Source organism: Pogona vitticeps, chromosome 1 (genome assembly GCF_051106095.1).
Source record: "Pogona vitticeps strain Pit_001003342236 chromosome 1, PviZW2.1, whole genome shotgun sequence".
In the NCBI taxonomy this organism is placed as follows: domain Eukaryota; kingdom Metazoa; phylum Chordata; class Lepidosauria; order Squamata; family Agamidae; genus Pogona; species Pogona vitticeps.
The window spans coordinates 187,032,908-187,055,848 of record NC_135783.1 but is presented as its reverse complement, the minus strand read 5'-3'; the positions used below and the strand labels follow the sequence as shown (position 1 = coordinate 187,055,848).

General features: G+C 47.0%; 2 protein-coding genes across 3 annotated transcripts in view; one reads left to right on the top strand and one right to left on the bottom strand.

The window, feature by feature from the left end:
• Positions 1-10,436, top strand: part of SLC39A10 (solute carrier family 39 member 10) — a 57,952-nt gene extending 47,516 nt beyond the window's left edge. Inside the window, exons 7-10 of the mRNA XM_020808914.3 lie at positions 877-1,248; positions 3,427-3,507; positions 5,570-5,760; positions 7,565-10,436. Coding sequence (XP_020664573.3) covers positions 877-1,248; positions 3,427-3,507; positions 5,570-5,760; positions 7,565-7,723 — 803 coding nt within the window. The 3' untranslated portion in view covers positions 7,724-10,436. The remainder of the gene's footprint in view (positions 1-876; positions 1,249-3,426; positions 3,508-5,569; positions 5,761-7,564) is intronic.
• A 670-nt stretch (positions 10,437-11,106) lies between these two features.
• Positions 11,107-22,941, bottom strand: part of DNAH7 (dynein axonemal heavy chain 7) — a 191,915-nt gene continuing 180,080 nt past the window's right edge. Inside the window, exons 57-64 of one of the 2 annotated variants that reach the window (XM_072979520.2) lie at positions 22,459-22,620; positions 21,181-21,366; positions 19,533-19,670; positions 18,023-18,253; positions 16,446-16,598; positions 14,720-14,897; positions 12,360-12,463; positions 11,107-11,669 (exon numbers count right to left, since the gene is read on the bottom strand). In XM_072979520.2, the coding sequence (XP_072835621.2) occupies positions 11,463-11,669; positions 12,360-12,463; positions 14,720-14,897; positions 16,446-16,598; positions 18,023-18,253; positions 19,533-19,670; positions 21,181-21,366; positions 22,459-22,620 (1,359 nt within the window). In that variant the 3' untranslated portion in view covers positions 11,107-11,462. The remainder of the gene's footprint in view (positions 11,670-12,359; positions 12,464-14,719; positions 14,898-16,445; positions 16,599-18,022; positions 18,254-19,532; positions 19,671-21,180; positions 21,367-22,458; positions 22,621-22,941) is intronic. The other variant, XM_072979522.2, reaches the window with a different exon arrangement.

The window sequence follows — 22,941 nt, the reverse complement described above, 5'->3', positions numbered from 1 at the left end:
TGGTTTTGACTCACTTAAGAGAGTACCTACAAAAGAATATACTGAGCACCCTTAGGTACATGTAGCCAGGCATTTTTTAATTTATTTATTGTATTTATACCCCACCTATCTAGTCATTTCGACCACTCTAGGCGGCTAGGCATGTATGGAGGCAGGTAGCCCTCCTTATGTTAGACACCTCATCGCATTTTTGGTCCCGTCTTTAATTTGAAGGGATCATTTTGCTTGTATAGCTTTGTCATCTAATTTTACTTTCTTATGGAGACCCCAGGTATAGAACACTGACAGCAACAGTCCATAACTTAAATAACCTGCAGCTGAAGTTGCCGTTTTTGCTGCTGGGCTTGCCCTTTTTTTACTGTTGTACTACCACCTAGGTTGTCACATGACTTTCAGATATTACAAACTGACTAAAGGGTGGGATTTTCTACTGCAAGATGTAGGGATAGTTGTCAGCTTGGCTAGCTTTTAAAAGCAGCTGGGTGATTGGAAAAAAAGATAAAGCTGTTAATGGCTGCTCATCAGCATGGCTATATAAGCCTTCATCCCAGGCAGTATGTCTTTAAATATCCATTGCTAAGGAACACAAGGGGAAGGTTTTTGTTATGTTTATGCCCTGTTTATGGACTTATTGACAGAGTTTCTAGCTGGCCCCACATAAACAGGAAGCTAGACTAGGTAAGTCTTCAGCCTCTTCTGGGATGGATAGAGTGACTTTCTTGGGCTGTTTAGAAAGGTATTTACATACTTGGCTTCTTTAGCTCCTGATGTTCATGATTAAGGTTGCAGGGAAGTATTAGTAGCATCTCTGTCTTAATTAAGCACCATTGTCACTTCTAATTAACTTGCAATCGTTCTTTGGCTCATTCAACACAGGAGCAGATGATTCTGTTTTATCTGAGGATCGACTTAACGAAACTGAACTGACTGACCTTGACGGCCAGTTTGACAACTTGCCCAAGGCCTTCCTTTCTGCCGAAGAAGAGAACAGCATGCTCCATTCCCCCAACGATGTCTCCCGTGTCGTTCGGGGTAACAATTTCCCAGATGTGGAGTTTGCGAGCAACCATCGAGAGGAGAAGATCCTAGTGAGGAAACACAACCACCTCTGGCCGCACAAACACTCTCATCATTCTCACGGACACTGCCATTCCAGCAAAGACCTCAAAGATACTGGAATAGCCAACATAGCTTGGATGGTGATCATGGGAGATGGCATCCACAATTTTAGCGATGGTTTGGCCATTGGTAAGCCAAAGTGGGAAGGGAATCGGGGTTCTGGGGTGGTGCATGTTGCCGTTGGCTATTCTGTAGAGGGTGGAAGGGTGTGATATATATATATATATATATATATATATATATATATATATATATATATATATATATAGAATTGTCCATGCTTAAAATGGTTAGGCAGCTGGCTGGATAGCTCAGTGATTTAGGTAGATGGCTATGCAGCCAGAGATTGCGAGTTCAATTCCCCACTGTGCCTCCAAGAAAGAGCCAGCCTGGGTGGCCTTGGGCAAGCTGTACAGTCCCAGAAGTGCTCCCCATCAATCACATTGTGATTGTTGCTCTTTTGTCTAATACAGACAAACGGCATGAGCCCTGTGCTTGTTTTTTGCAGCCATCGTTGCTACATTTACTGCTTTACTGCCTAGTTTGGCCATTATACTGACGATATCCCCTTTTTCTTTTAAGACAAGGTGCGCAAGAAAGGCAAACTTTGCTTTGAAGTCATGTCACACTCCCAAAGGGGCAATTTGGCTTCAAAATGAAATGCCCATTCTCCCCCCCCCCTTTTTTTTTAATTATAAAATTAAAGGGATGGTGATGCTGCTTTCAGCACAGTACCAGAATTTGTAGTGTGCTGAAAGTTAGTCTGGGAATGTGGGGGGGGGGAACTGGACAGAGTGGCCCCACCTCCTCTAAAATTGACTACCGTGGTCTAGCAAATTACACAGCCACACATTGAAATAAGCTGTGTTGTTTTCATGCTCTCCACACACCCTATTCCATACCTCACTGGATGAGAATTTTCCCCGGAAGTAGTAGAAGCCTCTTTCTACCACATTATCCCTGTACTTCCCCGCCAGAATAAGGATAAATAAACTTGGTGGCTGAGAAGAAGCATCTCCTGCCTTTGGAGAAAGATTGTCCCCTGGTTCAGGGGGTGAGGAGCAGACCTTGTTGAAGAAACATCACCCTCCGCTTAGAGACCAGTCTTGTGGCTTGATGGGGAATAAGGAGGACGTTTCCTGCATGTTTCCTCTTATGTTATCAGTGAAGAGAATTGACTGTAGGAGGAGAGACGGTAGGTCAGAAAGTTCTGCTGGTGCTTTTGCAGCTGCAGAGCCTGGGGCTATGGCTTCAGACTGGCTCCTGAATTCTTGCACAGCTGAGCAGTTTCTGTTCCATAAACCCAACGCAGGCAGTTCTGAGGAGATGAGATACATTTGTTAAATCCCTTATAAACCGCAGGAGCCAGAACCTTTTCTCACCTTCAGAAATACTGCTACTGTCCATATTTTTTCCTAGCCTGCTTACCTAAACAGACCTGTTAATTATTTGTGACACGGTGATGACGAGGGAGTGGAAGATTCTTCCGCGGAAACTGATAAGAGGGTCTGCGTTTGGTCAGCTGCAGGCGACTCTTCTACAGCAGGCAACCAGGGCCCATTTCTGTTTCTGTGCCCACTTTAACTAAGCCAGTCTGGTATCCCAGGCCGGCTGCACAGTCATAAAAACCATAAGAGTTGGAAATAATCCCAAGGGTCACCTAGTCCAACCCCCACTCAGTGCAGCAAAGTCTGTAGCTAATGCCATCCCTGTGGGATGGGCTTCAGTCCTGTTTCAAAGCCTCAGCAGGAAGGCGAATCTGCCACGCGTCAAAGTCATTTGTTCTGCGCCTCAGCTCTTTTTATCAATATCGTGGTATAGCCCGAACAGAAGAGTTTCATAGTCATGAGGCAACTCTTGATCTCAAGAGCTGTTCTTCAGCAGCAGATGATGTTGTGTCCCCCTCCCCACCCTGTCTAATCCTGTCAGAAAGAACATTTCTTCCAATATATTCCACTGGACTAAATAGCTAAAATAGGAACTGGGGTAAGTAAAGCATCTCAGGGTCAAAGCCAAACTGATGTTTTTGATGGTTCTCGTCTTTCTAAAAGATGTTTGATTTTATTTTTCCTAAATGTGTGTTAGTTCCTTTTGTTGCCCTGTTTCTGTATTTCATAAAGTTGGGACAGAGCATTCATTAAAACACAGGCATTGAATACATGCCACATGAGAAAACCTTGAAGCAAAGAAAACTCACTCTCTCTCTCTTTCTCCCTTCCCCCTTTTTAAAAAAAGTCTCTGTGGGTTATTTGCTTCAAAATAGTCTAATTGAAATAACTTCTTGGTTTCTGTTTTTATTCCTCCTAGGAGCAGCTTTCAGTGCTGGCTTGACGGGAGGAATCAGCACTTCTATAGCAGTATTTTGCCACGAACTTCCCCATGAACTAGGTAATCAGTTGATCTTATGTCTTCCATGCATGCTTTCCTTACTGATCCGTGGATGAAAAGCTGTTGTATTAAATAGACGTGATCATTCCTGGAGACGTACCCAGGGTTTAGTAAGGCAAGAGCCACTGCACTTGACAGTGGTCTACTTGGATGGAGCTTGGTGCATTTCAGATCTGCTGAGGTCTACCGAGTGTGTAGAATTGCCATTTAAGCCTCAACAAGAAAGGATGGGTGCCATGTTAGTTAAGATGCTGAATCCAGTTGCCTGCACAGGAATTAATCAAAACCAGGGGGAAGGAAACCATCGCAACTGTGAGCGGCAGCATCAGAGCATCTTGCCACCTCCTCCTCCTCTGCCTCCAGATGGCACAGGGCTGCTTGCTTGGAGAGGCTGGATGCTCAAGTGACAAGCCGAAGTCGCCAAAGTCCTTGGGAGGCCACTGGGGAGTCTCATAACTACCGTGGGAATCCAACTGGATGCTGTGGGGAACGTCCTAATGCTGTGAAATGCTTCCTTATCGGCTAGTTATAGAACCAGGGCAGGCCGAACAAGATCACAAACAATGGACTGCCAATGATGTCAGGGACTCTAGACTGCAGTTGGCCAAATCTGGGCATCGGTACCTGTTAACCAGTTTCTGCTGCGGGTGTTCATTCAGCTGAAGATGCTGCGTGGTCTGCCCAAGCCCATGTGCTTTTCTGCCCTTTCCCTGTTCCATTGCCCAGCCTCCCTTTCTACCACAAACCGTTGGTTGTTCTTTGTGCATTTGGTGTGGTCCTGGGTCACTCCACCCATGGGCCTCAGGGTCTCAGGCAGGGAGAGGGGACATTCTCTCCCACCCCAACCACCGCCATTTTGTTAGACAACCATTCCCATCGTCCTTCCTTCTTAGCTATAGGGGCTAGTGTAGATAGGACTTGACCTCAAGAACCACTGGTTAGAGGAGTGTCAGTGTCAGCTCTGCTTGTTTCTTGTCTTCAGGCTTTTACGTCGTCTCTCAAGGCTTCTTTCCTCCACTGGCATAAATAAGCACTTCTGTGCAACACAGTCTATTGAGGCTCTGTTCTTAACTCCTACAGGCTTGAGAGATAGTAGGGATGGGTCAGTTGATCATGTCTTGGTTTTAAAAGCCAGCTATGCCCCTTCCAGTTGCTTATTTGATTTCCACTCTCCATTTATTTCTGCTACAAACAGTTACTCTGCCACTAACCTGTGTTTCCAGTCCCTGGTTTTCCCCACGGGTAGCCACAGCTGGATTGCCATTTCCCCTTGATCCAGGCGATGTGTGCTGTGTTAGACCAGAATGAAAACCATCACATTTTCCATAGTGAATGACCGGTGCTTTCATATGGCCGTATGGTCACACTACGTGGTAAAGCTATAACACTGTCCGGTGCTTTAGCGCAGTTAAGCACAGGGCTCTAAATTTCCCCTCTCTCCTGGATCCAGAACCCTCATTGTTCTATTGGAGAGAGAGAGAGAGAGAGAGAGAGAGAGAGAGAGAGAGAGAGAGAGAGAGAGAGAGAGAGAGAGAGAGAGAGACACACACACACACACACACACACACACACACACACACACACACACACACACACACACACACACACACACACACACACACACACACACACACACACACACACACACACACACACACACACAATATTAAGCACCTGGTTTTCACATTTAAGTTCCAAACTGAAAACCTGACAATAAGAACCACCACATTAACAGGTTACAATATATAGAGATTGTACTGTTAACATTAGAGGTAGCAGTAGACTGAGGATGAAAGCCTCAAAGCTGGGAAATGTTGCTTTCAACATTTGTTGTTTCCAGAACAACTGTTTCCAGCATCCCCCAATGTTAGTGGATACTGGGGGTTGTAGTCCATCTGATAGTTTCCCAGTTCTGATCGAAGTGTTTCACATTCTACCAACTTAAGGGTATGTGATCCGTAGAAACACAACTAGTATTCTTTGAAGCCAAGACATCTTGATGGTGGTGAATGAGCTGCTGTTGTATGCGCGCCTGCAGTGTCATCTCCTTTTCTCTTTCTAGGGGACTTTGCTGTGCTTCTGAAAGCAGGCATGACTGTGAAGCAGGCCATTGTTTACAACCTCCTCTCAGCCATGATGGCTTACGTAGGAATGCTCATAGGAACAGCTGTGGGGCAGTACGCCAATAACATCACTCTCTGGATCTTTGCCATCACTGCCGGCATGTTCCTCTATGTTGCCCTGGTGGATATGGTAAGCGTTGTGTTGCATTGCGCCGGGTACCTATAAGATGGGTGCCTAAACACTCATCACAGCTCTTAATTTGTTAAGGTAAACAGGTTGTAAAAAGGAACTGGTGCGTCCACTGGAATATTGGTTCAAAGAAAGGGGAAACTGGTCCCAGGGCGTAGACAATATAATACTCTTTATTCCATTATAAAATGCCTGACACATTTCAGCCTATCAGCCTTCTTCAAGGGCATGTTCATTCAACTCTATGATTTTTTGGTTTACAGTGGTGCCTCGCATAACGAGCGCACCGTTTAACGATGAATCCGCATAGTGACGCGTTTTTTGCACAGCCTATCAGCCTTCTTCAAGGGCATGTTCATTCAACTCTATGATTTTTTGGTTTACAGTGGTGCCTCGCATAACGAGCGCACCGTTTAACGGCGAATCCGCATAGTGACGCGTTTTTTGCAATCGCTAATGTGATCGCATTGCGATGTTTAGATAGACTAAACATCACATTGCAATGATCGGTAAGCGTTTTGTTTACTGATCTTCGCATTGCGATGTTTAGAAAACAGCTGATCGGCGGTTCCAAAATGGCCGCCGGATCAGCAAAATGGCCGCCCGCAGCGTTTTCACCCCCTGCCCTCGCTTACCGGGCAGCGAAAATGGCGGCCGGATGGGGGAATCTTCGCTTACCATGGAACGGATTAACGTTGCTGTGTGGGGCACCACTATATTTGGTCTGTGACCAGCTCCATTGATTTAATGAAGCACTGTATTTTCTGCCTCCTGGGACCACAGTTTTCCCTTTTTTGTGACCCGATACATCTGTTGCTAGGCAGAGACTACCGTTTCTCCCTCAAGTTTCCTTCTTCGTCTATGCTGAGACTGGCTGTGTTTAAAGGGGTGATTATGGTAGATTACATTCTTCAGGTATTTTTATTACCCTTGCCAAAGCACCTTCCAATCCTCTGTAGTTAATATCAGGCAGTGCACGTGTGGAAAGCTATTCCGGTGTCTCTAGTGCTGGTTCTTGCTAGAAATAGCATACCTCTTCATTACAACAATTGAGAGAAAGTGGTTCCTTAGGGAAAGTTGTATTCCCTTGCCATCGTGTTCGGGGGGGCCTGATTGAGATCACAGTACTGGGAGGGCTAACCCTTCCTCTCTTTTCAGCCAGGGATCCCAAAGAGAATCAACACACACACATACACAAACACACATACACACTCTGTGAATAAGGCAGAGCAAGGCAAGGGTGAGGGAGGCCTGGGAGGAGAAGCTGGTGGGTTGGATAGTAAGGTCTTCCTGCCTTACTATCCAGCTGTAAGTTAAAATGGAAGTTCTGTTTCATGTGGCAACATTTTAAGGTAAGAAAGCAATCAAAAGATGCAGGGCTGTTTGGCTATCTTCTGCTTCTGGTCCATTACGGTGATTCCTCCTTGAGTTGTCCACTGGGGGTTGTAGGAATAAACTTCCTCTGTTCTGGCAGGCGCCCAGCATTGTCCCTAATGACAGTTAAAGACATCCAATGCTTAAAGCAGTTCATCAACCACGCAAAGAGTTCATCCCAGTTGGACTCACGCAGCAGGTGTGTGTAATGAATGCCTCTGCTAGCCCTTGTGTCTGAGCACTGCCTGAACCCTTGCTTCCATTTCATGCCTGCCCTGTCCCAGTGACACTGGGATCAGTGTTGGGTGTTATTTCTAAAGAAGTAGACTGCAGCTTGAAGCCAACCCTTGCAGCGCTGGTGGCATTCTCCAAAAAGGGGTGTGAACCGACTCAATTGAGGGTAATCATGCTGCCGTTTTCTCCCTTCCAGCTTCCCGAGATGCTTCATGGGGACGGTGACAACGAAGAGCACGGCTACTGTCCGGTCGGGCAGTTCATCCTCCAAAACTTAGGGCTGGTCCTGGGGTTTGCCATTATGCTGGTGATTGCCCTTTACGAAGACAAAATAGTGTTGGACATCCAGTTTTGATCATTTGCAGTATGTCACTGTGGTTACAACCATGTTTACCGTTACAGCTTTCAGTCTGCGCTGTTGTGCCGTGTGCGCGTTTGTTCCCTGGCAGAGCAGTGGGGTGTTCACTGCTTCACAAGTAACAGTATTCACATAAACACAAGGTCCTGCTTTCTAGCTCAGACAGATACACTCATGCGCGCGCACAAACAGAAGGCTTGGCAGTTCAGCTTCCCAAAGGTAAGATCTAGATTTCAGCACAGCAACAACCAGCCTGTATTGGAAACAGGAGTCAGAAGCACGATGCATTGGGTGCTGTGCATGACGGCATTTATTTTTCAGTTTGCCATTGCAGGATGCAGCCAAAGTTAGATCTCTTGCTGGCAAAAAGGCCTTTTGCGTTGCCCGTGATCCAGTGTGACATGGACTGCTCTGCCAATGAGTCCCAAGTCGCGCCATCCTTGATGGATGGCTCATGGGCTTTGTCATCACCTCTGAGCCAGTTTTCTCTCCCCGACATCACCCCAACGCACACACATAGAGAGACAACAAAAATAAATAGATGCATGACTGGAGAGCATTCTGGATAGGGTTACGTTTTTTAAAAATAAATCTAAAAAAAACTTTTCAAGCATGTGATTTGTGGATTGCCTTAGGCAGTAGGAGAAGTGCACTTGGCTGGGCATTTCCTCTTGGCCTTGACTTCCCCCCCCCCCCCTTTTAACGTTGGATCGGCTATTTTGCACTGTGCTGAATGGTTGGTGACCAAAGTGAAACAGTCTAATCTTCTGGTTCAGACTCCCCGACATTAAGTTTCCTTACCCTTAAGAGTCCTTCCTAAGCAGGACAGCGTCTCAAGTGAATGGTTCTTGCCCGCTGCCGTATCTGTGCACGCTGCTGTGGCGGTTTCAGGCTCCCTCGGGAGAGAGGCCCCTAAAGCAAAGAGCCCATCTCCCTGGAGCTTGGTCAGGCCAAGAAAGCAGGCTTCCGGTTTCTGCACCAGACCTGAGCAGCTTGGGTTTCGCTGGGGTGGGGTGGGGGTTTGAGAAGTATTAGGTATTTGATGTTAGCTTGTAGATGCTTGTTATAGCCGAATGCCGAATAGTTGATACTGCTTAGGATCTCTCTCTCTCTCTGTCTCTCTCTCTCTGGTCCTGTTGCTGCAGTTGGGTACCCTGCAGCAGTACTACTTGAAGCCTGGACTGATGAAGCCGCTCGTGCTCCGAGTTTTCTTTCTTTTCCTCCTGTAATGAAGCACTTGCTTCAGTTGCAACCACCAAATTCTCTCTCACATAATAACCTTAAAAACAAAAAAAACAAAAATCCAGGCCAAAAAGAGCTGATCCAAGGACCACGGCAGGGTGGGTGGGTGGTCCTCTAGAGGTCACCTCCTGGTGGCTGTTTACATAGTTCCCAAGAACAGTTGTGAATGTATTCCTTTGAATGCCTTTGCGATCTTCGCTTCACACCCCCCTGCCAGTGTTGGGGCTTGGGGGAGTTTGGTAGCTCAAAAGGCCCACCTGCAGCTTCAGCCCCGTTTTAAAATTCAGCCAATTTTAATTGGCGGGTGGGGGGAAAGCCTCTCTTGAACATGGCCACTGGAGTCTGGCTACTTTTGTGAAGCAGGGACCCTTCCAGTGGCCTCCACTGGCCTCCCCTGCCCTGAGAAGCGTGCGTGATGTCGGCGTGGCGCCGGCCTCCCCTGCATGACCCTCAAGAGTTCCCACGTGGCTGAAGCTGTACAGGCAGGAGAGGCGTTGTAGAAGCAGCACACAGGAGCAGGCCTTCAAATTACGAGTTGAACACGCTGTGGATTCCTGGTCTCTGTGGCTTGGGATGGCAGGCTGTGCCAAAAGCCTTAACCTGCAGAAGCCAGCTTTCTGACTGGAGCATCCGGTGCCAAGCTGCTTGTATGGCTGGGGACCCTTGGAGGCTTCTCTGTCCTCCGCTCTTTGGAGCTCACGAGAAGCACAGCCCAAGTCCTCTTGTTTGCTGTGATAATAATTTAATGGTACAGTACTAAGCTTGGCCATTGGTTTTCTTCCAGCACTCTGTGCTGCCTTTGTTCACCTCTGCGTCTGCAAGCTCGGGCAGGCAGGCAGGCACTCCAGCTTGCTTGCCCTTTGTAGTCTGGCATATGAGCCTGATAGCTCCTAAACCGGAACTTGGCTAGACAGCGGAACAAGGCCTTCATTCCAAGTTAACGTCAACCCTTTCCCTTGACGTTTCTAGTTTTTCTCATCATTCCATGTTTTTTAACAAGACCATCCCTGTGCGCTTGAGTGTTATATAGGATGATAGTATTAAGGGGCCCCGTGACCTTCCCACCGACGGATGTTTCCAAACCAAAATTGGGCCATTGAGAGTTTGCTCAATGGCAATTCTTGCAACTGGAGGAGCTGCAGGTTGGAGACAAACCTGCTGGTTTTGCTGCCTTCCTTGGTAAGGGTGCACCTTTGCTGTTGAAAACTTCCGTCTCCCTATCAGACCATGAGGCTCAACTTCCCTGGGGAACCGTGAGCTTCCTTCTCCCTCTCTGGCTGAACAGATGCTTGGCTCCCTTTGAATGAAATCTGCCAACAACACTGAAGGTGTTTTAGGGCATTGCTAAAGTGAGTGTTTGGGTTGTTTTTTTTTTCCTTTTTTTTTTTACATTGGGGGAGAAGCAGGGTGTCTGATTTTTAAGGTTTATTTTTGTAATTATGGAATAAAGCTTTCTTAATTTCTGGTAGTACCTCCTCCCTGCCTGCCCACCTTTTTTTTCCCCCTGACATGTGCTGGATTGTGTTACTGCCTGTTTAGGGAAACAAAAACATAAAAGAAAAAGGTAGCTCTCCATGCTGGGGTTTTTTGACAGAGAAAACCCTACTAAAGCACCCGGGTCATTTTGAGGATTTGCTAGGAATTTGTATTTTTCCTTCCAGACGGTTATGTTCCCTCATTTGCTTGTGTGCACCACCGCGTTACATGTCATGATGAGCCCACACAGTAGCCATGGCTGCTACTTTTCCCTTGTGTGACTGCATTCCCAGGGCATTCTGGAATGCAATAGTTTCACATCAAACTGGGGGGGGGGGGGACGACAATTGGGTTTCCGCTACATTTCTACTTGGCTTCATCATTCCGTTCTGCTGGAGTCCAGTCTCATTTAAAATATGTATTAGTTGGAGGGCATAAATGTTGACTTGTATCTTACAACGCTGTCACTGTGTGACATCCCATGGCGATCGCACTGCATTCAAATCAGCTGTGATAATTATTGCTTAGGGAAAAAAAGCACTGTAGTATCCTGGGATGCAGTGTGACGACTTCTTTCCTTACCGTTGAAACAAATGTGATGATGGTCCTGAAAGATTGAAATATCAGCTTCTTTGGGGTGGGGGGGGTGGGCGGGAGGGATGTTTGTTTTTGTTTATAACAGGATCCATTTTTAAAAGAAAAAAGCTGGAAATGATAATGCGTTTTTTTGTTCATTGTCAACAGTGATGTGTTTATGTATGTTCCTTATTCATGAGGAACGCAAGAAAATAAAATTATGGGGAAAAATGAACATGCTGACTGTTTTTTCCAGGGATTTTAACAAAGTTTCCCCCTCCCCCACTTTAATTTACCTAATTTATTTACAGATTCATAACATACAAACTGTATGTATTTGAAAGCTCCCAGAATTTGAATTTCTTAAGAAACTAGCATTTGAAAATGGGACCCATGACACGGATAGGATTTGAGGTCTGAGGTTGTCACGTCATTCCTGGAGTTACGAGTTAAGCTGACAGAGAAGGGCCACCCCTCGTCCAATCCAGTGCTCTTCTGGCTTATCTGATGGAAGAATCATGGCAATCACAAAATTAGTGGAGTGGCCTGTGGTGGAGAGAGTGCCTCGTCGCTCACTGGTCTTGTACACTGGAGCCAAGTAACTAGGTCTCTCGGGAATGTCCGATTTTCTGCAAGGCTTCAGCCACATCTGTGAGAGAGAGCAAGAAAAAAGGCATTCTTTCAGCCAGTTCCGATACGCCAAGCCCCGCGTGGATTATGAACGATTTCATTTGTCTACACAGAAGCGCTCTTTCATGCAGCCCAAAAAGCAACAGCGCCTGATGATTGCAAAATACTAACCTAATGAGGGGAGTTCTTGGAGTACAACGTTAATATGTGTCTCTGAGTCAGACAGCATGGGTCTGATGCCCAACAACCTGGCTCTGGTTAACACCATCAGTCCCTTGCTGAGAAATGCAGGGCGCAGCTGCTCTGGTGACAAAAGCCTGCCCTGGAAAACCCACTTGATCTCTGGGTTGCAGCCGAGCAAGTTGGGAATCGCCCCAAAAAGAGCTTCCACTCACACAACAGGGCAGTGAGGGCCTCCTGGCACAAAGAGATAGCGTTCTGGCCAGCTAAATTCAGTGTAAGCAGCATAGCGATTGAGTAATGTATTAATGGGTAAGAAACTTAATTGTAGGAATCGGCCTCAGGCAACCTAATTTGATGCAAACACCAGGCAGTGGAAGTTGATTTTCTGGCACAAAAGTATGCAGGGGACTACAGCTTCAAAAGCCCACCCATAAGTCTTTAAGAGCTTTCCTTCAAACACTGTGAGTCCAGGGGTATCTAAGCCTAGCAGCTGCATTCAACTCTGATCTGTGTAGTCGATACTAACCACTGGCATATTATCATAAAGGATTTTGGGGTAGGATTCTCCTAGTTTCTTCGTCTTCCTGTTCCAACGAGCTCCATCCAGGAACAATCCATGAATGAAGACTCCTACATTTAGAAAGAAGTTACAAGAAGGCATAGACATAATGCACATCAAATTGCGAAGTGTCAAAAAATGAGATATAAAAGCTTCATTTCCATTTCTAGGCAAGTGCCGTTCAAGAGACATTGACCTCAGAACAAGATTCCTTGCCTTTCACACTAAGAATTTGCCGCAAGGGATCCTCGCACATAGATCCAGGAAGGGAAGCAGAGACTGGCTGCCACATCCTAGTAGAGGTACCGGGGTCAGGTACATGAAGAGAGGCATGCAAACAGGCCGGCCACGGGGGCTTAGGAGCTACATATAATGAACAATCTTCCCATGTTCTACATGAAAGTTACATAGGTATATGAAATAATGTGCAGGATCTTTTCGCAGAGATGCACCTTGGCAGTAGGGACGATTCTTACATTAGTGGCTGCACTCCTTAGCCACTAACATAAGAATTCCTGGATCAATTCCAGGGTTTCATTCGGGTTTCCACAGAATGAGATGAGGTTGCACATATTCCACAAGCAAAAAGAGAGACTCTTTAATAAGCAGCGGTCTGCCACCATCATTTCCACTGCACATGCGGAGCTCTGCAAGAGCACAAGGACCACTGTGTGTGGTGGGTAATAGGAAAGCTGGACCAATGACTAACTCCAAACATGTGTCACCGAAGTCTCAGCTGCATTGCTCATTGATATGAGTATCATCATCATGTGCCACCAAGTTAATTCTGACTTATAGTGCCTCTTTTGCATTTTTTCCGTGTAGAGAGTACAGTGGTGTCCCTCATGACAACGATAATCCGTCCCATTGAAATCGCTGTTTCAGAAAACACAGGGCAGCCATTTTGCGAAGCCGACGATCAACTGCAAACGTCGTCGTCTTACGAACGAACGGTTCGCGAAGCACGGACCTAATCAACGTCCAGCGAAAATACCCCATTGGAATGATTGTTTTGTGAATCGCTATAGCGATCACAAAATGTTGTCGTTATGCGGATTCGTCGTTTAGCAGGGTTGTCATCTTGCGAGGTACCACTGTACTCAGAAGTGGTTTATCATTCCCTTCCTGGAGCGCTCTGGGACTGCTGTTTGCCCAAAGCCACACAGGCTGATTCTATTTGTAGGAGGTGTGGTTAGGAATCAAACTCCCAGCCTCTGCCTTCCCTGCCAGATACCTAAACCACTATGCTATCCAACCAAGCTAGATACAACTATAACTTATCAAAATAATGTTTTCAAGCATGCATTCTTCATTTCTAATTAAAGCCTGAACCAGTACAGTGGACCCTCGACTTACGAAGGTCCCTACTTACGGAAATTTTGAGGTATGAAAAGCTCCGGCTGCAAAATTTTAATTTGACTTGCGGCCGGAGCTTCGGCCTATGAAAGGCAGGGGGAAAGGGCGGGAAATTCAAAGCTGCCCCCGTTGCCCTCGTCTCCTGTCCTTGATGCCCTCTGCCTCTTGTGGACAGCAGGCAGAGGGCAGCGGGTGCAGCTTTCGAAGCCTCGAAAGCTGGCAGCAGGCGCAGAGCGGCTTTCGGCTTCCCGGGCTTCCAAAGCTGCACCCGCTGCCCTCTGTCTCCTGTCCCCGCGGGGACGGGAGGCAGAGGACACGGGGAGAGAAGGCAGAGGGCAGCGGGTGCAGCTTTGGAAGTCCGGGATTTTTTTTTCCTTTTGCTGGAACGGATTAAATGGTTTTCAATGCATTCTTGTGGGAAATGGACCCTCAACCTACAGACTTTTCGACCTGCGGCCACCGTTCCAATACGGATTAATTCCGTAAGTCGAGGGTCCACTTTATTCATTCATTCATTCATTCATTCATTCATTCATTCATTTATTCATTTGATTTCTATCCCACCCATCTGGTCTGGTCGACCACTCTGGGCAGGTACGGGTATAGTGGTAGGGAATGGGGATTCAGAGTCCAGTTCAGCCAGGAAGTTCATCAGGTGACCAACCCTGCATCCATCAGTCATTCTCGGTCCAACCTCCTTCACCGGGTGGATGTGAAGGGGGGGGGGATGATTCTCCTAGCTCAGTGGTTCCAGCCTTGGGTAACCTAGGTGTGCTTTCACTAAAATTCCCAGAAACCCCAGACAGCACAGCTGGTGGTGAAGGCTGCTGGGAATTGCAGTCCAAGAAGACTTGGGCTACCCAAGGTTGGGAACCATTGCCCTATGTACACACTGCATTCCACTATTTTAGATCAAGGAGAAGTTGACATGTAATTACTAAAGCTAAACAGAACTTTGACTCTACATTTACCATCTTCGGGAGCGTGCTTGTATTCCTTGTCTTCCAGAACTTCGTAGTCAAATCCTAGCAGATCTATTGGAATGGTGTACTTCCTGGCAAAGTTTTGCTGGGCACCAGTTAAGAAGGCTTGCGTGAAAAAAAAACCTGAAAGCCAGAATGTAGGTGGGGTGCCGTTCTCATACCATGTCTGCAACCAAGGTAGAAGGAGATTAGGAGGAACATAAGAATCCAGGCTGATACGACAGCATTGAGAACTTCTCAGTTCCAGAGCACTGTGAGGTTGCGCAGCACCCTTTGCTGGCTGCACCTTAGGATTATGGTATGGGGGCAAGGGTAGAAAGAGGGACCAACAGATGTGGGCAGCAGGAATTGTGGGCATACAAAATTGCCCTCCCTTGCACAACAAGTGACCTTCTAGGTCAGGGGTAGGAAACTGTTGGCTAGCCAAGGGTTGTTATGTTTCAGTTCCCTGCAGCCAGAGTCTATAGTAGCCAGTGAGAGGGGGCTGTGGGGGACGCAAACCCGAAGCGCCTTTCCCAGCCTGTGTCCTCACAATGATCCTGCCTATCAACTCTGATGGTCGGCCACACATGGGGCTGATGAGAGTTGTAGTCCGTCACATCTGAAAAGCACCAGGTCCGAACGCATGAAGTCCCCTACTCATGTTTTGAAATCAAGACAGTTCTAGAATCCTAGAATCATGGAAGGGGCGTATAAGGCCATTGAGTCCAATTCCCTTGTTCAGTGTGGGAAATCAAAGGCTATCTGCCAGGTGGTTGAATTTATCTTGAATGCCTCCAGTGTCTGAGCGCTCACCACCTCTCAAGGTAACTGGTTCCATTGTCATGCTGCTCTAACAGTTAGGAGGTATTTCCTGATAGTCAACTGAAGTCTGGCTTCCTGTAACTTGAGCCCATTGTTGCATGCCCTGCATTCAGGGATGATCGGGAACAGACCTGCCCTTCCTCTGCATGACAGCTTTTCATGTATTTTAAAAGTATTATCATATCTCCGCTCAGTCTTCTCAAGGTTAAACATGCCCGGTTCTTTTTAAACATGCCCGGCTCCTAGTCTCTATAAGAAACCACGGATCACTAGGGGATATGTTGAGTACCCAGATCAGGATACAGACTGCAGATCCCTTGCTTTTTTTCTCATCTCACAACATTTTGCCCAAGTAGGAAGTCAATGGCCTGGAATTAAAGTCTGGGAGATTGCAAGTCAAACATCCAAAATAGGAACAATATTCTCCAATTTTCCAAGTTCATTAAGAAGCATCTTCCACTTTCGATGGGTATATTTCACATCAAGGTTGCATTTGTACAAATTCCTAGGAAGGCTAGTGGTGCTTGCCCTGACCTATTCAAGCCACTGCCCTGTAAAAACCTCCCTTCTTCTCCCTCAGCACTCTTCCCCTCCCCATAGCTGGCCGGCCACCCTCTATCCAGCAAACACCCATGTACAGCTAAAATGTAGGGATGCAAGAAAAAAGGGTGTGGGAGGTTTCACCATATGTTCTGATGTCAACCACCATAAGCAACAGGCTCTGAGGACTGAAAAGAACACAAGGGAGATTCTTGCAGGAAGCCTGCAGATACGTGTATGAGTGCACACCTCTGTGTGTGTGTGTGTAGGTTTGGTTTTTGGTGCAGCTGTTTCCTGGGCTCAAGAAAGAGAAAGGACACATACACCCCACCCTATCCAAAGCTTGGTAGTTTTGCAGCGCTCAGCTCACCTGTAAGAACTTCAGCCTTGTAAGGAAATCATTCACGTAGCTGCCGAGAGGTTTGAGGCTGGGATAAGACTTACTCATCCACATGCCCGGGATTTTGCCCTTCAAAATGCTGTTCACCACCTCTTCCAGTTCTGCAGACATCACAACGAGCCCCTAGATGACAGTTGCCAGGAGAGGAAAAGACACATTAATATGAGTCCTGTTTCTCAGGTCTCACCAAGCCTTTTATCAAACAGTGCTGGCCACAAACCTTTCTATTTTGACAGGTTTTGTCCATTTCACCTGCAACAATTCACACTCATGTAAAGCAAGTGTTCTTCCAAAATCTGTGTTACCAGCTTGTACTCCTCTCTAAATTAATCTTACACTGCACCCAGTATGTGACAGTCCCAGTTCCTGGGGCTATGATTGTATTTTAACATTGGACATGGATCTGCCCACTCACATTTGCCCTGCGCACGGCTACATCTTTTGGTGAGTCGGGTAGCTACACTGTCCTGAGTTTTCAGACATGTAATGCATGTACTGTTCCAACACATGGGAGGGGAAAGGTTGCGCACGCACACACAAACACACACACAAGCTCACTAATGCCCAGCTTGGTGAACAGTCCTGCTGGATTCAAAAGCCAACCTTCTGAAATTTTAGGGGCTAATTAATGGTATCATTCACCTTTGTTGTCAGATTGTATTCAACACCGTGCTTCATATTCCTGTTAGACTTTATATCACACAGACCCAAGACACCCTGCGGCTCTCCAGTGGTTCCCGGATTCACATTCCTTTCCTGTCAGCCCTACACAGTCCAGCCACTCGTCAACGGCAGCAGGAACTTATCAATATCTGGAGCTACACACAGTTCTCATCCATGTTGTAACATCTCATCTATACACAATATTCATTATTTCATACATCACATGTACTAACTCAGATATCCTAACTACTGTGAACATAATCCACCTTGGTAATATTGTTCCCATATGGGAACGGGGAGGTTTTGAGGAACCTGTATTCCCCTACCCCAAGCAAGCTTCTTTTAGAGCAGAGATGCACACTTTGTGGTCCTCCAGATGTCAGCTGCAAATCTGAGTGTTCCTCATTTCTGGCCACACTGGCTATGAAAAATGGCAGCTGCAGTCCAACACCATCCAGAGGGCCACAAAGGCATGGTTTCAACCAGAGACTTCACACTTTAGGTTTAGCTGCAATGTTGGTCTATGAGCTGCCTGCCTGCCTCTTAAGCGCCCTTGCAGCTGCGTGGTTGGCCACTGGCTCTCCGTCTGCTGTCCTGAAAACAGCGATGCTGCTGACACTTCCAAAGGCAGGCCGAGCGTTTCGCCCTCTGTTTCTTGTTTCCAGATCAGCAGCCATACATTATGCCGCGTGCTGCCTTAGTTAAGAAGGGATGCTGCTTGCCAATAACAGGGAAGGGCAGAGCTCAAGAATGATGATGATATCGCCAACCGAACAAGCAACTGGGCAAGTTCCCAGGGGCCGCCATGATGCTAATGGGAGCTGACAGCTCTCCTCGCTCGTCTGCTCTGACTTAGCACATCTCCCGGAGAGGGGGCACCTCACCTTGATTGCTTTCTGAATGTTGATACAGGAGTCTCGAATGGTTTGCAGGAGTTTGTTAAATCGCCCCATCTCCTGGACGAGCACGGTGTTCATGCTCTGGGTGTAGGTCGTGGGGTACCTCCTCATGGCAGCTTCAATGTGGAAGTCCTTGGGAAGCTTGCTCTGGATGTCGCTCGCCACCTCGCGGACAACTTCATCTGACGATTTGGCACCAGCCCCTGAAGCACGGGACTGTGTTTTTTGGAAAGGAGAAGGACTGAACACCTCGGAGCCTTCAATGTTCATTTCAGATCAACATGGGGAACATTTACTAAGTAATTAACACCAGACAGAAATGACCCTCACTTTGATACTTTTTTCAGTAAATATGCAAAAGTGCACTAATTGATTATTCCATGACAAGAGAGAGGCACAGCTGTTATCCTCCAGATGTTTCTATCCCATCAGCCCTGGCCAGTATAGCCAATGTTCAGGGATAACAGTAAAGGTAGTGCAAAAATCCCTCCAGGGCCACTGTTGTCCACCTCTCTCTTAGGAAGCGAGGACCGAGACCCATCTCCCGTGAGTCTCTGTTTAGCCCTGCACATCTCTGGGTTTTATCTGTAAAAGTGAGCCCCCTGCCACCATCTGTGACCCTTCCCTCCTGCCACCAGCCTACCAGAAGGATCTCCCAAAGGTTCACCGGATCCATTTCCATCTTCCGCCTCCTCCCCTTCTGCCAATGTGTGCGGGAGGATGTGGAAACAACACCTCTGGTCACTGCGTGGGGTGTATGGCCCTTGCCTGCCTACCAAACCCACAGCTGGCCCGTCTCTTTTTCAACGCAGCAGCAAACTAACTGAGATCTGAATTTCGGGTTTTGCAGGCACCCTTCTGACACACCGGCATGCTTTCTCCCCAAGGGGCTAACAAGTGAGTAACTGGGCTCTGGAAATCGCCAGGAGGCAAAATGTGCAATGCTACTCCCCCAGACCCGTTCACCAGTCTCCTGCTAGCAAAAATAAATGGAAATCAAGATTACAAGATTTCCTCCCAGCACATATGAGAAATACATTTTAAAATCCAGCTTTCCTAAAGTTTTAAAGATCTTTAAGCGGTGCTTGCTTCAAAAACTTTATAACCAGCTTTGCATCTTCTTAACAACTGTAATGTCCAAAAGGGAGAACAAAATGCTTTCCAGAAAGCTGGCTTGCTGGCTTCCAGAATCATGATGAAGGGGGCGAGAAAACTACAATCTAGGCTTCTCCTTGAATTTTCCTTGATTCAGCTTTCTATGGGCTCTCTAGAAAGGGCTCTTATAAAACCTAATCATGGTTTTCCACATCAGAAACTGCCAGGGAATTCATGAATATTGCAGCAACAGTAATGTGAAGAAAGGCAGAGCAAATTCTCTGTATTTAAACTTTTATCACAAAAACTTTGATCAATAATAAAGCCATTACTGGTAGGCAAGCAGCTCAGTAAGCAATAACTTTCACGCCCCTGACATCCCAAATGAAAATTGATGTACCTGTGTAAGAAGAATATTATCAAACAGCAACTGTGTTTCAGATTGATCCTTGGTGATATCAGCATTGGCGTTCATCCCAAAGATCTCCGGGGCAGGATTTAAAGGAAGTGTTTTTGTGTATTCAATGTAGCTTTGATACTGAAGGAGAAAAGGAGAGCAAGGGCATTCATTCATTCATTCAGTTATTTCATTTTTATACCGCCCATCTGGCAGAAGGCCACTCTAGCAGAGAAGGCTTGATTCTGGGCATTTTCCGGGAGCTAAGCCTCTGTCTAATTTGTTCAGTTGAACCTCCCAGGCCTTTCATTTCAGCCAACATAAAACACTGCAAAAGAAAGTTAAGAGATTCTCTTGCTGAAATCCTGTTGCTTAGTGTAGCATAAGATGCAACTGGACTTGCCCCACCGAATCAGTGGGAATTTGGTGAGTCAACAACTCTGTAAATTCTACTGATTGAATGGGTCTATTCTAGTCGTGACTCACTTTAGCTGGGCAACAGGATTTAAGGCCTCTGAAACCTTGTCTCTCGGCTCTGCTGCTGAGGAAGCCTAAAACAAGATGTTAACAGATCAAGGACTTTGGAATTTTGCCCATATGAACTAGCAAAAATATCCATCTTTAAGAACAGAGCTGGTCTAAGACTGGTTGCTGACCCTGGCAAAGGATAAGCTGGCATCTCTTTCCCCATCTGACGTACAAAAGCTGGCCAGATTCCGGTTTTCTTTCACAGTACTGCTGATGGGGCAGCATTTTCCACCACCCCTGACCCAAGGACAGCTCGCTAACTAAGGAGACCATGGCAGAGCCTGTGGCTCGCACGGAGGAAAGAGGGAATAATGGAAGACTCGGGAGGCCTGCTGCCACCACCAGAGGTAGCTGCCTCACTCTGCCTAATGGTAGGGAGTGGCTCTGCTTGTCATTCCTCTTCCCTACATGCCAACTACCAGCCATATATTTCCATTGATAACACTAGCTACAAGCTCTAAGAAGGCACCTCCTCTTCTATCACACAAGGGGATCTCTTGGATGGTTGGAACCGGCAGCAACAGAATGGAATGCTACTGCCCTCCATGACTTCACTTCATCTGCTTGGGACGGGTGATGGCCAGAGGTTAACCCAAGAGCTGGAAAACAATCCCCTGGGAGCCAGGAGCCTGGCCTCTCCATGAGTGCAGCCACAGCCTCTCTTTTAGGCCAACGTTTCTTTCCTAAAAGCAGCAGGCCTGGAATTTATCCAGGGACCAGAAGGTGCCCGTTCATGGGTCCAGTTACGTAGGGCTGTCCCCAGATACTTAGCTTCCTGAGGCCGAGAAGCAAATGGCACCCACCCCTCCCATTCCAAACACAGGAGCCAGGCTCCGTGGTAAACCTTATTTCGAAACGGACAGCAGGACAACATCTCCCACGACAGCAAAGGGCAGCAGCCTCGCGAAGGGGCCCGGGAGAGAATGGGTGGCTCTGCTGATCATGGGCATGAGGGATGGAATATGGGAGTCATCTGGCTTTCTTACAGCTGTCTTAGAGGCATGAGCCCAGCACCATTTTTAAGTCCTTATTCTGCCTCTTCCCCTTTGCCCCGTTGGCTGCGGTTTCCCCCGGAAAGCTAACCGCTTCCGGATGGCACCACAAATAGGTGAAAGATGCTCACCTCTCCTTCAGGAGGGGCGTAATAAAGGCCGCTTGCATCAAATTTGTACTCAGGGTCTGTAATGATGATGGGATTATAGAACTTGTTCAAAATGCTACGCAGAGTGCGCCGGTCCCAGTCGTCAGTGACTCGGCCTCCATAATTACATTCACCCGTCATGTAGCGGATTGCATCGAATGGCAGCTCCTGAAACATACAAAAACCAACACCCTTCTGATTCCTCTGTGCCCTCACAACATGACAGTGTTACTAACTGCAGTTTGCCTAGAAAGTTAACGTTCTGAGGAACTGGGGCTCTAGAAGTCTGGAAATAAGTCTTTTAGAAACCCCACGGACCCTTCGCTAGCTCTGCTCACAGACAGCATTAGGTGAACTCAAGTCACATCTCCATAGCTCACAGTCAGGTCAATGGGGAAGCCATTTTGGAGGTACTGGGAGGTGTGACAGGTCTATCTTGAAAGTGCAGGAACACAGAAATTCAGCACCATTTCTCTCTCGTCATCAAAATGATGTTTGTTACAGAGAAACCATGTTGCATATAAACAGGAGTAAATGTAGCCTAATTCCACAGGCCTTGGCAAGGAGTTAAATGCAAGAGTGCCACCGAGCCACCATTTTGTCCCTCATATCTTTGAAATTTTCTTCCTCCCAAATGCAAAAGAAAGATCATTCTTTACTCGTCACCTCTTTGCTCTGGAGAAGAATTGAGGCTGAACATTGAGGGTTCACAAGTTTGGCCCACTGTTCACTTATAGATTTATTTATTTATTTATTTTATTTATACCCCGCCTATCTGGCCCACCGGACCACTAGATATTAGCAGCCAGTCTGTGCAGACAATATTGAGCTAGATGGCGTGGCTTGGCACAAGCTGCCTTATTCTTCCTATTCTCCACATCGAATCTTCTGGCCACCCTCTGAGACAAGAAAGCTGTGGTGAGAGCCAGGGTGACATAATGGTTGGAGTGCTAAAGGAGGATGTGGAAGACCTGGGTCCAAATTCCCATTCAGCCATTACAGTCATTGGGTGACCTTAGGCCAGTCACAAGATTCGTAGCCTGGCCCACCCCACAGGACTGTCGGCAAGGCTGAAGTGGGGAAGGGAGAGCCATGTAGCCCACCTTCAGCTGGCCGGAAGAAAGGCAGGATATAGACGCAACTAGGGAGGGAAGGAGTCAATTTGATTAATATTGCAGATGAATGCTTTAGCAAACTGCTACACAAAGGTTATTACAGGAAGGATAAAAGGGCAGCCCCCTTTCGAGATTACTAGGGTACCTCATATTGGTTCAGGAACATATTCAGCTGCTGCACGCTGATCCGCAGGTCAGTCTCATTGAATTCGTAGGGAATATTCCAACCCAGCGGCCCAAATTTCCGCCTCTCTTGTACTAATGCATGAAAGAAGCAGAGGCCGTACAGCAGCTTCTTGAATTCAGCCTTTAGGGGGGGAAAAACATAAAGAAAAGAAAATCTGAGGCCAGAAACAGGGCTGAGAGAGAAAGAGAGAGCGAGAGTTACAGCTTGAAATCTTCAAACACTGCAGAAGGACAACCAAGGCAGCCTTTCAGGTTTGGGGAATCAGACTTCAAAGGAATCCCCCATTCCGGCCCTGAAGACCAGTCGCCACACAAAGCAAGCCCGCGTGTATAATCTCAGAGGCACCAAAGCCAATGCTGTGACACTGAGACATTCATGTTAAGAATTTCCCGCTTCCAGCCGGGGGCTCTCCCTAAGGTCTGATGAGGCCTCAGGCACACC